At 41.8% G+C, this 16667-nt stretch overlaps 1 protein-coding gene and 1 non-coding gene across 2 annotated transcripts in view; both read right to left on the bottom strand.

Annotated features, from left to right (window-relative positions):
* LOC125889444 (rho guanine nucleotide exchange factor 17-like) overlaps positions 1 to 16667 on the bottom strand; it is an 83791-nt gene that overhangs the window by 10927 nt on the left and 56197 nt on the right. The window contains exons 2-3 of the mRNA XM_049577469.1: positions 8435 to 8512; positions 4748 to 4930 (exon numbers count right to left, since the gene is read on the bottom strand). Coding sequence (XP_049433426.1) covers positions 4748 to 4930; positions 8435 to 8512 — 261 coding nt within the window. The remainder of the gene's footprint in view (positions 1 to 4747; positions 4931 to 8434; positions 8513 to 16667) is intronic.
* Positions 2085 to 2157, bottom strand: trnam-cau (transfer RNA methionine (anticodon CAU)). The gene has a single exon. It is a non-coding gene; the product is annotated as a tRNA-Met (tRNA).

Genomic DNA, 16667 nt, shown 5'->3' with positions numbered 1-16667 from the left:
AACAGCTAACGTTCAGTATATGTTGTGTTTATCACAGTGTAATTAAATCCTACTATCAGCAGAAGAGGGCTTTAATCAGACAGATCATCAGCGACACCTTGGTGTAAGTGGGTTTTCGCTTTGTCTGGCGTTACAACAGAATAGATTTTACACTCCTTCAAACACACACGGGTGATTCACCCCGACCTGATTTCTTTTCTCAGGGCAGGGGACAGAGAGCGACTGAAAGCTAAAAAAACAGGCATAAATAAAGTGGAGGTACAAACAGATAGAGAGTGCTAACAGACATAAGGCACAATGTGTATTGAACGTCAGAGAGTAATTGGCTTTCTACCCTTTCATAAAACAACCTGACCCTGCGTTTCTCCTTTCTCATCCATCTCCCAGTGTCCTGTCCTCTCAGTCTTGGAGGAACAGAGAAATAACATCTAAGGACAAAGAGAGGATTAGTCACAACGAGGAGCAGTCTTTCCAGATTTAGTACAAAAGATGAAACTTAATGTTCTTTTCCAGCAGCTCTTAAATATATTATTGACCGGTCTACTCTTAACTTTAATTAAGAAAGTGTCAAAGCTTTTTACCTTCAAGGGGAAGATTATTTTACAATAGCTGCTACTAGGCAACCCAAAAGTAATGCAGGTAGGTTAATACATTGTTTTATGTTATACTTTTTAACCCTTTGATGTTTGCACTCTGAACAATGTCAAGGAAATACTGTATTTTAGGGTGCAATGTTGTTGGGTGTCTATGATATATTGGACCTTGACAGTTTTTAGTTGCTGAAACATACAAATCTATTTTAGTGTCATTTATCTTTAATGTAGTTTTCAATCATATTGTTTAATTTAAAAAAAAGTTTTTGTTAAGGCAAGGTAAGGTAAAACTTTGGGGGGTGGGGGGGGTGAGTTTGTTGTACTCTTGACAGTAGTCAAGAGTACAACAAAACAGACAGAATCCAGTATCACACAGTCAGGGGTAAATCATGGACATTAGTGGTCACTGCTGGTTAAGGTAGAGGATAGCAGACGGGACAAAGGACGATCTGTAACACTTAGTGCTACATTTAGGGAGGCGAAACCTCCACCATGATGAAAGTTTCTGAAACTCAACATGGAGGGGTTGCTGAGAGCTTTAGAGGTGACCCTCTCTTCATATAGATGCTGTAGGTTATTAAAAGTAACACTGGTGATCTTGCAGCACAACTTATCTTGTTCTTGTCTTTAAGGCTCAGATTACAAAATCATCAGACAATGTTAAAAGAAAGAACGGACTCAATAAAAGTAATAAAAGCAAACATACTCCTTATTTACTCTGCTCAATAAAAGCAGAGTAAATAAGGCGTATAGTTTTGTTGTTTCTGATGTTTTTATCTATGGTTTTAAGGTTTTATTTTCTTATGTAACTCCTGCCATCTGTACTCCATGTTGGTTGATTTGGATGGGGTCACCATAAGTTGCAGGATTTTATGAATGAATAAACTGAACACTCCACGCCTTTTAACATCCATAAAACACCAGTCTGATATGTTGCCAATAAACCAAATCAAATCCAAATTACTTTCACTTTCTAAATGCTATGTATTAACTAGAACAATATACAGTCTGCATCAATGTGTGAAGATCATGTACATATTTTTTAAAGTGTGCAATCCAAATGCATATCAGCAGTCTAAAACTGCTAAACCCTCACAAATAATGCTGCAAAAATATCTCAAACTTGGGCTGCAGACTCTGGATAAAAAAACATTATAGTCAAGATATGACACAAAGGTACTTATAAAATACAGTTGGCCTCCTTCAGGGTGCTTGAGGAGATAAAAATAGATTCCATACTGTATATCTATTTAGGAGAGAGGGAAGTGGCTGCTCTTGAAATAATTTTTATAACAGGGCACACAAAGAGCAGAAAGAGAGGAGAGATTTATGATTTTAGTACCGATTCACTGCTGTCCAATACCTCTATTGTAATGTCTTATTCACATTTCCCTTTACTGCTGTTAATGAGTCAAAGCTGACACTTCTGACAAACCATAAATCTGCTGAAACATCTGCCACTATGACAGCACACATATGAGCAAAATATTCTGCCCCGTGTGAGGCTCGAACTCACGACCTTCAGATTATGAGACTGACGCGCTGCCTACTGCGCCAACGAGGCCTGAAGCAGTGTGCAACTGCTGCAGCTTTAAGAACTGCAGCGGACAGAAAGGGAGGGGGAGTGCTGAGGGAGGTCTGGTGTGAGCAGTGAAGGATCTGTAGCAGCTTCAGTGAAGCAGAGACAACCCCCTCTCTTATGTTTTTCTACCTCATCTCTTTAAAGGGAAACCCTAAAGTAGCAACATGTAACATTAAACAGTTCATATAATGAATCTGTGAATTTATCTCTGTAGGTGTTAAGTGATATAAAGCTGAGTAATTTTAATTTTTCTGGTGCAGCAACTTTTCCTCAGCCGTCTTTATCTGCTTAATTCAGTCATCGCTTTCCAACATTTCCCACATTGTCCTTGTGTGACACTTTGTGTCTCCACTGAGCGTTTGTGAAACGGTTTCATTCAAGCTGTGAGCTGCTGAGAGGGATAACAATAGCATTAACATAGCAAGAGAATGAGGGGTTTTTCCCCACTTGATAAAAAACAAAAGCTGTAGCCACACTGCATTCTGGTCTGTCGGTCTGTCTATGAAGAAACTGGAACATGTGCTTCTTCTATACTTCATCTATGACTTTATGTAGATAAGAAGTTCTTCACTCTTTCATTCTCAAAGACTGAAACCTGACATTTAGCCCAATGCAATGTTCTTCAGAATCTAGGTTGAGAGCCACGCTCGGGTCATGGGAAATTTTAAATGGGTCGACAAGGGGTCACCGGGAAAACAAAATATTAAACTAGTGCTGCCAACTATAGATGGTCTCTTGATAAAAACAGCTTCCCCTCAGTCCTCTCTGCCGTCAGTAATGCCTTTAAAAACATTGTATTCATTCATGCTCTGCAGAAAAAATAAATTAACTGCAGTGTTGGGGGAACTATATTAAAACTACTACCTACTTTACAATGAAAAGTAACTTAACCACATCTTAACTGCTCTCAAAAACCTTTTGCCTGTCAAAGTAAGACTAATTTTTACAAGTAGTTCCACTACATCCATTGTTAAAAAAAATCTGGTGCTCTTTAAGAACAGGGCAAATAGCCACATAAAGATAAAAACAACAACTAGCCAGCTCACTCAGTGTAAAAGTCCATGGTACAGGCAGGCAGTCCAAAAACACATCTGAGTCTCTCTGACTGTAGTTGAAAATCCTTTATTGATTCATGGATAAACCGACACGCTGTGGCTTGAGAGTCTTCATCAGGGTGTAAAATGCACTGGAAACAAGTGTGCAATTTTAAAACTAATGTAGAGGTCATGTGAGGTCTAAAGAGTAAAGAGCAGGTGTATTTGGTTTAGGGACTAGGGCAGCCTGAGGATGAGTTTTAAGGTGAAGATAGAGAGCAACGGTTGTGGTAGAACCAGGAAATTCATAATGCTTGATCGCAGACACCTTGGTTGCAAATAGGAAGTGATTTTACTCAAATATCAGGTGACTGTCATTAAATGATGAATGTGGCCAACAAGCTGTGACACTGTGTCATATCAAACAGCAAAAAACATGATGAGAATACCATGAATGTGTAGTTTATGAAGTACAAAAACCAAATGACCCAAAGTGCTTAACTACTAAAGAAGCTACTGAGATTTGAACGTACTTAACCAGTGCAAATTGTAGTTTAACTAGTAATTGAACTACTTTCCAACACTGTTTATATGTCATGTCTGTACAAGTTGCTTTACTGTTGCACCACAGTGGATCAGATGAGTTCATGACAAATTCATAGAAAAGTTTTGGAATTAACCTTCAAAATAAAGAAAATCTGTTTTATAATAAAAATTGCAACTGCATTTGAATATTGACTTTTTTTTTTTAAATCAGGAAAAACCACAGTTTTACAGAGCTGAATAACAGTCTGCTATCAGACCTTATTGGGTTTCCTGTCCTTATCTTATCTTGCAGGGATAATAAAGACAAATATACAGTCAAACAGTAAAACTGTGCCAGAGAAGCAAAGTACACTGCATCCTTTGAACACAATGAGTTGAACTTTTAGGTAGGCTAAATATCTGTTCATTAGCTACTGTTGATTCTAGCTTGAGGATGTACCACAAATAATAACACAAGGTTTAGGATACCCCAGGACTTTCTCACACACGACCAGTCTTATTGCTTTAAAAACAGCTGCTATTAAGAGAAGACTGCTACTGTCTCATGCTCACACCCTCCATGTGACATGTCACAAGCTAACAATGCTAACACCTGCTGAATACATTTCTGCAGCACAAAGAAGAGATCAATCACTATGAAAACTCTACGCTAAAGTAACTGGGTCACAGTTGGCTTTCCACAGTAACATGCTCTCTTAAACTTCATGTAAACAAGAACCCCAGTTTCCATAATTGGTGTTGGGGGCTAGAGAAATCTGATTTCCAGGTTTCTGATTGGCTTTTTTAAATGTACTCATGTGCATGATTAAAGATTTACATCAGGGAAAGGAGAGATCATTACATGTCAGACTAAAACTGCGCCTCCGGAAGTGTAAAACAGTTGGTTTCCATCTCTGAAAATTCGACTAGTAAAATTCAAACCCACAAGAATGAATACATGAATTATTTCTGTTATCATTAAAGAGGAGAGGAAACTCGTCATCTCTACTTACAGATTGGATGAGGAGGTGTCCGACAGTCTGCCTGTCGTGCCATTGGCCGACGCAGCTGGCGACTTGCTCCAGGAAGTGCTCATGGTGCTCCAGGATTTCCGGGATCTGGTAAAACATCTCGTCCACCAGCAGAGGGTCCACTATGGAGCCACTGTCCGGCTGTTTGAGAGGACGCATGTAGCCCTGAGGGGACAAGACCAGCAGTGAGTTACAGACCATTCTAAATCACTGAAATATGCACAAGGTTCGCTAAAACGTCCTCCAGCTGTGGGGCAATCTGTTGGACAGGTTATTGTTATTGCTCCTTTAATATTGGCTGAACCGATTATTATCAGTGATAATATAATATGATATACTTATAACTTTTTACTTAAGTCTCAAGGTAACTCCGAACAATAGAATCAGCTCTTGTAGATTCAGCAGTAAGGTTTTCAGCAGTGTCCTGACAAGCCCGGGTCTGACACACTACTTCACACACAGTCATCCATTAAAGCTGAGAGAAATGCAGAGATTTAATTCATTGTCTAAATGGACTGAGACAGATGTGACCCCGAGGCTCCAGAAGCTGTTAAGTCCAGTCAGCTGTGTGCGGCTCGCTGCCTGACTTCATGACACATTTGATGACAAATCCAATCTGCTGGTTAAAACATTTGTATTGAAGAAACATGGGGAAAAGGATGTGAGATACTGTCAAAGCAGTGGTGATTCAGTTTCCTTCAATTCATTTTTCTTGGAAATAAGAGTCATAAGAGCTCAGCGTCTGCTTGGAAGTGCTAACTTAATCTTGAAGCGTTCAACAAGCTTCTCCTTAGATGACGATGTTGTCGCTCATCTTGAAATCTGTGGTGCAGGTAGGTTGGAAGTTATGTGTGTGTTGTGTTTTCAGTGTCAGCTTGTATCAGTTGGTCACTAACCATTTATTGCTGCTCATTAGTGAAGGTATTCTATAGTCGTGTTATTTTCCAGAACACAATGAGGAGCGTGTCAGGTCAAGAAGCTTACGAAGAAAGTGGAAGATGAGCAGTTGCTATCTCTGGACGAGTCAAAAAAGGTGTCATATACACACACAGCTGACACTTAAGCTGCGTTTCATTCCCACAATGTTTACATACGATTTACCTGGGTTACATATGAAATCCACATATGTCACTCATACACACATTAACTAACTTCACCGATCAGCCAAAACATTGAAACCACTGACAGGTGAAGTGAACAACATTGATCGTCTTGTTACAGTGCAATGTTCTATTAGGGAAACCTTGGGGCTCTGACATTCCTGTGGTTGCCACCTGACACGCTCCCCTTGCCTAAACACCAGTGCAGACCATGTCCATCTATGGGATGTACTGGTACCCCACCTCACAACCCATAGGACTCAAAAGATCTGAAGCTAACGCCCTGGTGCCAGACACCAAAGAACACCCTCCAGAGGTCCTGTGTCCATGCCTTGACAGGTAAGAGCCAAGTCCGGTCCAAGGAGCAGCCATCGTGGATCGGGGGTACCTCTGGGGTACCAGAACGGCCCTCAAATGTTTGATCAGGTTGGGATCTGATGTATCTGGAGGCCAGGTCGACGTCTTGAACTATTTGTCCCATTCCAAAGCAGTTGTTGTGGCTTGACACAGTGCACTGTCCTGCTGGGGGGCACTGCCATCGACAAGTGTTGTTGCCATGAGGGGGTATATTTTGTCTGCAATGATGCTCAGGTGGCTGGAGCGTGTCAAGTAGCATCTACATGAATGCCAGGACCAAAGGCTTCACAACAGAACATTGCACTCTAACAAGATGATCAATGTCATTGGCTGCAAATTTGTGTTTCCCAGGATAGCGAAGGAATGACCCAACCTACATTCCTTTGATTGGCTACTACTCGTTACCTTTGTTGGTTGGGTTGTTTAGGTTTAGGCTAAATGAGTAGGATTGATTAGGGTAAGAATGTCAGGGTAAGGCAATAAGAGGTGGAGAAAGGCAGAGTAGGATGGGTCATGCCTACACTATCCTAGGAAACGCAAATTCCTGAGGAGTCACTAGCCCCTTTTACACTGCCAGATTTTCCGCGAATGTTGGGCCGTTTTGCCGGCAAGCTGCGAGTGTTTAGACACACAGAGCCAGATTGGCGAGTTGATCCGAGGTACCCAATTTTCCGCCTCATAGGGTAGACATATTGGCGGAACCCTTTAGTTTAAACAGACCAAGGCGGCCTTCCGCAACGGGAGGGGCTGTTGATGACTTGTGGGAGGAGCTGTTGATGACGCCGCATGTGCGACCCACTGGTGGTGGATAAACAGAATTAGCACGCAGCTAGTAGCAAGAGGGAAACGCAAACCTGACAGACACTGTAAAGATGAGCAACTGGGGAGACAAAGAATTGTGCTCCCTCTTTGCCCTCGCAAACGAAGAGGCCATTAACCATCAGATGATGGGGATGGTGAAGGACGGGCCGACTTACGAGAGAATCGCCGAAGGACCAACCAGCCGCGGCTTCCCTCCCACGTCACTGTTTACGTCACAGGCTAAGCCACATGTTTTGTTACTTGCTCACGCCCCCCATTGCCCCGAAAAAGGCGCATTTTGTATAAACAAAAGTAGGTAGGCAGCATTTTGCTGCACTCCCCGATTTTGTTTTTATACTGCCATTGCTGAAAAAAGACTGATTGGGCTTTCCTGCAAATTTGCACAATTCCTATCTAAAAAGGGCTAGTGATGATCACAGAATGAGTGGGTATGACACTGAGCACCTTTCACAAACATGTAGGCATGTGATCTATTGTTATTAATTCTTTGTCACACGAGGTATCTGGTCCTTCGTCTGCTGACTAAGCTGTGAAACAAAAACTAAAAAACATCTATTCACAGGAAACTTCCAGAGTCCCCCCCAAAAAACAGAAACTGCAAAGAGTCAGATTTCAACTTTGGACCGCGCTGCTGTAGAGCTGTCTCAGCTGAACCACATCTGACACCCTCCTTCAGGGATCTGCACTCTCACTGCAGTCACCGTGGTAACACTTACTTTCCCTGTGTCGCCATGGGAACACAGCGCAGGATTATTCACTTTGTGGCCACACACAGAAATGCATGCATAGGGAGAATTACAGAGAAGTCGGCGTGTGCGAGGGGCGTGCGTGCACAATCACACAGATGTTTCACACAGATGCATGCGATCACGCACATACACACAGTTCGCCCACACACAGCCAGCGGTGACAGGTTATACAACAGGTAGGGAGAGTGAGGAGCGTGTGTGTGTGTGTGTGTGTGTGTGTGTGTGTGTGTGAGATAGACAAAGAGAAAGACAGAGAGAGCGAAGCAGCTAAGATTTGGGGTAAAGGTTAGTTAGCTGCTTGAAGAGATACGTGTAGGATATAGATGAGTGTGTATGGGTGTGCATGTGTGTGCGTGGGCAGATAATGCTGATGACAGTGAGACGTGATGGGGTTAGCAGATTAGCCTGACAGACTGAATGACTATAAGTGGATTACGTAACACCTTTGTTACCTACATTTGTTATTCACATCCTCAGCAATCTGTGAATCCACAATAGCATTTGCTTGTGTGTGCATGTGTTTGATGGCAACGCATGAATAAGGCAGCATGTGTCCTCCAACGAGCAGTACTTTCTTATTAAACCAGAGGTGCAAGAATATCTGAGGTGAACTGTATGGAGTTGGGTTTTGTGTGTGTTACCTGAATGAGACTGCGTAGTGACTCCACATATGACTGCTCTGTGTCCAAGAGGGTCATCATCACATGTTTCCTCATGTCCTGTAAAAACAGAAGAAGGTCAGTCGTTACTGCACTTAGATTTTTCTTCTTCACTTCTAAATGCAATCTATAGTTATAAATCTTTCAGAACATTTTCCTTCGCCGCACATTTCTGCAAACACTCAACAGCACTCAAGCACACAAACACCGACATGCCTGTATCTCAAATATAATTCAATATAATAAAAAATGTTAATGAGTCTTGATATGGACCCACAGTTTGGAATAAAGTAAATTGGAATACCCTTTTTTATATTACACATGTTTTCTGCCATTTCGTTCTTGCTTTAACAGACTTTAACCGTGCAAAGGGTGTGGAAACCTTCCACGTTTACAAGACACAAGGACAGAAATGAAACACTTAACAACAATCCTACAGCTCATATGTCCAGCATGAATACACACGGACTCGACCTTTGTGCCATGCTAAAGGAGGGCGACCTTGTTATGCTCCGTTGGAATGCTGAACATTGTAAGTTGCAGGGTTAAATAGCTGCAGCCTTGATTCCCTGATTCTGCTGAAAGGGTTATTCACCGATTTTCAACCTGCTTTGCATCAAAACAATGTGGTAAAATTTTCTTCATCTAACCAGTAACTGGATATCTCTCCTCACACCCTGCTGAAACTCCAACATAATTTACATCATCTGGCGCAGTTTCGCTGGCTCTCGGGCTGTTGCTGGAACTACAGGCTGTACTTCTGCATTTTAATATTGCCTCTACCACCCATGCTGCCCCTGCAGACACAAAAGATCAAACTTAGCAGTGTGGATCAAATATGCATCACGATTATGTAACTGTACTGTATATTTCTCACCTAAAATGTTTTAAGAAACATATTTTAGTGCCGTGTTTAGCTCTAATCGTGAGAGTTTGTGAACAGGAAGTTGGCGTCATGCTGTTTCCTGCACAGTAAAAATGGAGGCCAAAAAAATGAGATCACAGTGTAAAACTAAGCATCTCAAATCAAATATAAACCAAGATTCTGCTACTGAGTTGCCCATTTTTCACCACAATTGTTTTTCAAAAACATGTTTTTGCTTACTGTTTCACTATAAGAGAATGAGATCGTTTCTTGCCAGCCAACTGCCATTGTTTCAAACGGACATGTTCGGATTGCGTCACCCAACAGCGGGAGCGTTTGTGCGGCGTAGTGCATTCTGGTAGCTGTAGGTTTCCTCCTTGTTTCCTCTGTTTCTGTAGCACCAATTTCAAAAGTATGTGTGTCTTTCTGCTGGAGAGACGTCTAAGTTTAACTAAAAGGCCATCTTTCCAACGATGAAATACTCCTCTAATAATGTGTCTTACAACTGCTGTATTAGGCAGCATGAAAGCAAAATGGAAAATAACTTAATAACTTAAAAGAGAGTGGATAGATGCGTCAAAAAACCTTGAGGCAGACTCAAACAAACAAGCCAACCTGGATTCGGGCACGTACTGAACATGCAGACACGCACACACAAATGCTCTCTTCTATTACAGCCTTTTTTCACTGCAGGAACTTTTCCTGGAACTCAGGAACTCTATGTGTATTTGGACAGGAAGTGACCCTGTTCAGACTGACCCCGAGGCAGTCTCTATTCCTGAGGTATGTCTTTCTTCAAATAAAGACTATAAGAGAGTGGAATGGAGTATGAGCGAGCAGGAGAAACATCACTGAAACATCACTGAAATTGGTTGTATTTTAATTGCTGATGCTACAATGAAAAATTACTTAACAACACTCAGCACTTCTTTTGTATTTTGCAGACAGACCTTTTGCCTTTCTGGCATTTTTAATCTCCCACTTCTACCTCTGCATGTGTCCTTTCCAGAGCACAAAGAACATCATGACCACAGTCCTCTCGCTGTATGCAATTCAGTTTTAACACCTTCATCCTTCATCTTCATCTTCATGAACCTAGAGAAGCAAAGGAAACACAGAGTACTCCTGACTCTGTTCCCTCTGCCTCAAGTTCCTGGAACTGTTTGATTGAAGTGTTAGATCCTAAATGTCAATGTGCTACATCCTAAAAATCATTAGCAGGGAGGCAAAGACACAGAGGTGCAAAGATGTCACAGTTGTTGCATATTCATAGCCAATACACACACACAAACACACACAGGGACCGGATTAGAGGTCACTGAGGCCAGGAAGTCCACAGAGGCGAAGCGTGACTCAGTTGTTCACTCTAACAATGACTCATGATTTATGGATGCAAGTGAATGAGCTGCTCCAACACACAGTGGACAAAAAAACCCCAGACAGAGTGACAGCAATGAGACGACAAATTAATATATATAGTTTTTACTACTGCAACAAATAAAGACGTGTTTAGTTCATGTTATATTTTACTTTTCTGCACTGTCAGATGAAGCAAAGCCTTCTCCCAAAAATGTTATGGCCATAATTAAAAGGTTTACGCTCCAAAGGTGCAACTTCATCCCTCTTTTCTGTGATGAAGTCCGTCCTATGACTCGAAACAGACTGTATATGTGACAAAGAGAAAGAGGCGGGAGAATAAAAGGGGAGTATAAGGATCATGGAACAAGTCAGACATATTATCTCAGGGGTCTCAGGGGAGATTCCCAAAATATTCTGGCACCAAACATGACTTATAAATATCAAACGGAGCCACAGGCGCAACCCTATGGTGCATACACTCTATGACCACAATGTCTCTCTCTGTCTTTCAAACACACACACACACACACACACACACACACACACACACACACACACACACACACACAGGCCACAAAAACACACAGAGGAGGATTTTTTTCCTTCTCCTGCTTCTCTTTGCCAGCAGCACTGTGCCCTATAAATAACCGTAACAATAACTTCCCAGAAAGGCCATGTTTAGTGTTTGGCATCTGAAGGGATCCCAGGGGCACTGTGGGGTACCACCGGAGGGTGAAAGGTGGTGTGTGAATGGCAGAGTGTGTGTGTGTGTGTGTGTGTGTGTGTGAGAGAGAGAGAGAGAGAGAGAGAGAGAGAGAGAGAGAGAGAGAGAGAGAATGCAGGAAAGTGATTGTGAGTGGAAAATCTGCCTTCTGCAATGAGAGGGAAAAGCGTTATTGTTTTGTCTTTTTTTATAGTGAATGTTAGGTTGACATTTACTTGCCTCCAGTGACTCATCTCTTTTGGCAAATAATTTTTCTTAAGCTCAACACTGTTGCTTCACAGAGCAAGGGATTCAGTCCAAGCCTACTCTGCGCTGAGATATAAACACAAACACAATGGAGTGGAAGGAATAAATACAGGGCTGAACATGGCTAAAGAGGGAAACATCCATCTATACTCCCCAATTACCCTCCGAATAGGGACACTCGTCTATTCAGAATACATCTCGGTCCAGTCCCCTCATACAGTAAGCAACAGATCTGCCAAAGTGTCCTGAGTCCTAGCTTCTCAAGTGTTGTTTAACTGGACTTTTATCGACTGGAAATCATGATTTAGTTGCTGACATTTCTGGGTAAATGTCACACCTGCAACTCTAAAAAGACTGGCTTGAAACCCAGCTTTCATCTTGCTGTTGAACTCCAAATGTATTAAATAGAAATTAAACTTAATTTGTGATGATCACATTGATGAATGTGACTCTCACGCCCTCTTGCTGATGAATCATTATTTTGACGTCAGCCTGACGAAAGACGAACAAAATCAAAATCGACTGCTTTCTTTACAGGCAAATAAGCACACAGACGGACACACACACACACACACACACACACACACACACACACACACACACACACCCTGTAGGAGTCTGTTCAGTTTATAATGATGGGAACAGGAAGACAGGGGAATAATGCATGAACGTGTGCGACACAATGAAGTAAAACAAGAGGGGAAATGTCCCTGAAGACAGGAATGTTCCTCTGTTCTGTGCTGTGGTCGTCTTTATTAGATTACATACACACACACACACACACACACACACACACACACACACACACACCAGAACATGGTGAAATTATGCTAGGAATGCTAGTTTCATTTTGCTAGCAAGGGTTGCCATAGTAACCTCAGCTGAGAGTCAAGACACACTCAGTCCAGTCTGAGCCGAGCGTTGGACCAGAGTGTTAAACAGGATCCAGTGTAATAAAACAACACTTACATACTGTGAAGGGCCATCCACACCAATCATAACTAATAACTATAACCATAAATCTATCATTTCATCATTCTAGCTCATGACAGTGGCGAACAACATCTTTGGAGACCACTCTGAAAGTGATTTGATGAATGGAAAGACAAAAAAGAAACACTGACAGCCAATCACAGTCTGTCTGAATCTACAGGGCATCGCATTTTTTACAGAATGTTATCATTTGCTAGTGTGGATGCTCAAATTGTTAAAATTATGCTATAATAGGGCTGCACAATATATTGTTTTTTTATCGTTGTCAGAGTCTCAACTTGTGTGATAAACACGTTGCAAAGACTGATACTGATACTGATACTGCCTACTGCCTTTTGTGTTCAGTTCAGTGTTCAACTAACAATGCTGGAAATAACTTCCTTTATTTTTTTTAAGTCAACAAGCAATTGTATTTTAGCAGCAGAAAGGGGCAGAACTGAGTACACTTTATTATCCGTTTATTGCAAAGTAATATTACGATCTTCAGCAATGTTAGTGCTCATATTGTGCAGCTCTGTGTTATAGTTATCATCTTTGGTCTCAACAGCCCTTAAGTGTGATGCTGTGGTGACACAGGATGAGTCACTGTTTGCTGTTTCATTGTTCTCCCCGGTCCAGCTCAGGAGGCTGTGCTTGGAGAGCAACTCCAGCCTGGTTGTGTTATTTTAATTCTTGAAGTCAAACAAGATAATTCATTGCTATTTGTTACAGCTTGGGTCTTACTTTGGTGTCTGCAAGACAGGGCAAGAAATCAGCTGTCAGATGATCAGAGAGACTGTAATCTAGTCAAAATATTGGTTGTTAACATGTCAAAATATTGCCTGATTATCTAAACCACTTTAATTGGAGGTAAAATTTCAAGTGCAAAAGTGAGTGCGCCCAATTCAATGCACAAAAAAGCTGTGTGTGTTAGCAACTGCTGTAAGAACTGTAGGGTAAAGATTAACCAGGAGGTCAGTCTGCAAACTGTGATGGATGTTTACAACGCACAGTTTGGGTAACAGTTTTATTGTTAACTGCAGTTTCTGTTTCTTTCAAATCAGCTTGGATAGCTCAGCAGTTTGTTAAAAACATGTATGATTATCATTATCAGGTGTGTTTTAGTGACATCACTATGATCTCAGATCTTATCAGTCACTTTGGTAAGTACAATTCTACTATAAATGAGAAAGATGATTGATAAAGCTTAAAAAGTAAGGGCTGGGAAGTCATAAACTGGAATTATCTGTAAGAGAAATCTTGAGAGAGGAGGTGGAAGTGAATGAAGCTGACACGGATGTGACTGAAGTGTAACGAGCACAAGCTCAGGTGTAACTAATGACATTAACAATGGCTACATTTCACCTCAGTGTCCCATTTAGCCATAAAACTGAAACAGCTTCATGAAATTCAGTCATTATTAACGTCAGAAATGACACCTGTGCTTTTCTGTGATTTATAGGAGAGCTTTTCAGCAGTGAAAAAAAAGGCATCTTCATCCAGATCTGAAGACTGTCAGAGCTTCGGCCCTGACACCTGAACCTGTCTGAAAATTCATCAAGCACAGGGCCGATGAACACTGGCTATGTGAGTGTAGCTCTGCCAAGAAGACTTCTTCAGGATTAAAAGAGCATCTGCTTCAGTTCCCCTGAGCTGCGTCCAATCATCCTCCACATCAGTGAGGGTCAAGCATCAGAAGATGAAGGACCAAAGCAGAGGGACTGCACGTGGGACAGTTATCTCTACACTGTGCGAGAGACAGGAGATGTGGCCTTGCATTTGTATATTGCTCTCTAGTCCAGTGGTTCCCAGCCACAGGGTCCAGATTTCTCCTTGGTCATTAGTTCAAAGTCCACACAGTTTAATATATTCAGCATCATACTTGCATGTGGTCATGACATTGAGCTACTTTGCTGTCTCCGTTAGTTAGACACACAAGTCAGTCTTTAGACGCTTTGCTTAACTAAAGACTGATGTCTTTCTCCCTGATTTTGTGTTTAGATGGGCGGATACAATTTCAGAGTTTAAAAAAACTCCCTACGTTGCAGAACCAATAGTAAATCCGCAGGGCGGTCCTTTGGTGGCTCGCTGAACTCTTGTGCTCGTAAACACAGCCCGACTAGAAACACGTGTAGCGGTACAAAATGGCTCAAGTCGCTGTAAGTCCTTCATTTCCACAATCTTGTGGACTGAGCACACGTTTGATAAAATGGAGTTAAATCTCTCGGCATCCATTTTCAAGCTCTCTGTGTGTTTGTGTCCTTGTGGACGAGAAAAGGGGGAGCGCACATTTCCGAGAGGGCATGTCCTTTTCAAAAATGCAAGAAGTGTTGCTTTGTTGCCGGCCGTTTTCGCCGGTGTGTTAAACACACTTTAGAAAGGAGTGTCCCCAGACTATCAGAAGGCGGAGATCTCTGATTGTCTGGTGGCGAGACTACCGTTAGTAGCTGTCTATCAGTCACTCACTCTACAGCAGGAAATGGCACTTCAAAATAAAAGCTCTGTGCCAGAAATTCACTGTGCTTCAAAATAAAGTGTTTTTTACAAACTTGACATATTCACTTGAGTCACTTGCGGTCTACTCAGAATGGACCCACGACCCACTTCTGGACCATGACCCACCAGTTGAGAACCACTGCCTTAGTCTTCCAACCACTCAAAGCACTTTAACACCACATGCCACATTAATACATACACACACATTCTTGAGAAACTACCAAACAAGGTGCCTCCGTAAATATTCATTCGCACTCTTGTGGGACTCTCAGCTCTCAATTTGGGGTTCTCCTATCTTGCCCACGGACACCTTGACATGCAAAATGGAGGAGCAAGGGATCAAATAGCTCATCTTCCGATTAGTGGATGACCCGCTCTACTTCCTGAGCCACAGCCGTGTAAAGTAGGGAAAGAATGCCACAAAAAATGGATTAGTAAAATTCTGTTTTGCTTACGTATGATAAAGAAAATGCACTGGCCTGAGCTATTGGAGTAGTCATACTTAGCTCGAGGGTCGCAGGTCAAATAGGTTGCCAGGCCGAGTGACCACTTTATAATTCAAAATAAAAAATAAATTGACTCAAACCAAAATTTGTTTTGCATTTAAAATGTAAATTAAGTGCCAGTGCATAAAAAAGCCCCAAAATAGTGCCTGGGGGAATCCCAAGGACCCCTCATACTTCGTACACCCCTACTTACACCTGACCCGAACGACTGATTAATTTATCACACATACTAAAATTATTAATGTTTGTTTGTCAGCTCTCTAAGGTCCCTGGCCTCCTGTCATTTTGCAGAAATAGCCTCCAGGCAAAGCATCCCAAAGTTAGAGAAACACCTAAACATACACTCCTACTGATTATCTGACTTTTTTTGGGAACTGCCCCCTGGTATGGTATCACTCTTAATTGCATAAATTTGGTTTCAGTTCATTTTGGATAACTAATAAAACATAATGCATGCTGTTGCTTAAATATCTTCACAATTAAAGCTTGAATAACTAATATCTTCTGTAGTATCGCCTAAATTAAATATCCTTCATAACTTTAAGGAGTCGCCTATCTGAAATCTTGACATCACAGCTCCGAATTCTTTTTGTAATCAGATAACTTTGATCTATAAAACAGCCCAGATCTCTGGAATGATGTGGCCTGAAGATCAAGAATGTGTTTGTGTAATTTAATCAGCCCAAAACAGCCCAAGCTAACATGTGTTTAGAGAGACAGGTCTGTACAACACAGCCTGTTCGCTTGAGACGGAATTCACACCGTGCCACAAGGAGCACAAGCACGCTATAATATGTTGAGTATCTCAAACGTGAGTTGATAGTCAGGGTTGTAGCCCGTGGCCAGGCGGTAAATATGATAGGACGGATGGCCCGCAGGATTCAGCCCGTCATTTATTAACACTGTGATGAAACCCTCGAGGGTGCGTGGGACAGAAACGTCTGAACAAGTGTGTAGAGTGTGTGTGTGAGTAGTACAGCATGTTCTCATGTGTCCCTCTGCGAGCTCTGGTGTCTCAATGATGGTGTGGACACAGGGGGTCCATAA

This window comes from Epinephelus fuscoguttatus, linkage group LG5 (genome assembly GCF_011397635.1).
Source record: "Epinephelus fuscoguttatus linkage group LG5, E.fuscoguttatus.final_Chr_v1".
In the NCBI taxonomy this organism is placed as follows: Eukaryota; Metazoa; Chordata; class Actinopteri; order Perciformes; family Serranidae; genus Epinephelus; species Epinephelus fuscoguttatus.
The sequence above is the reverse complement of the archived record's forward strand: the minus strand, read 5'-3'. Positions and strand labels throughout refer to the sequence as shown.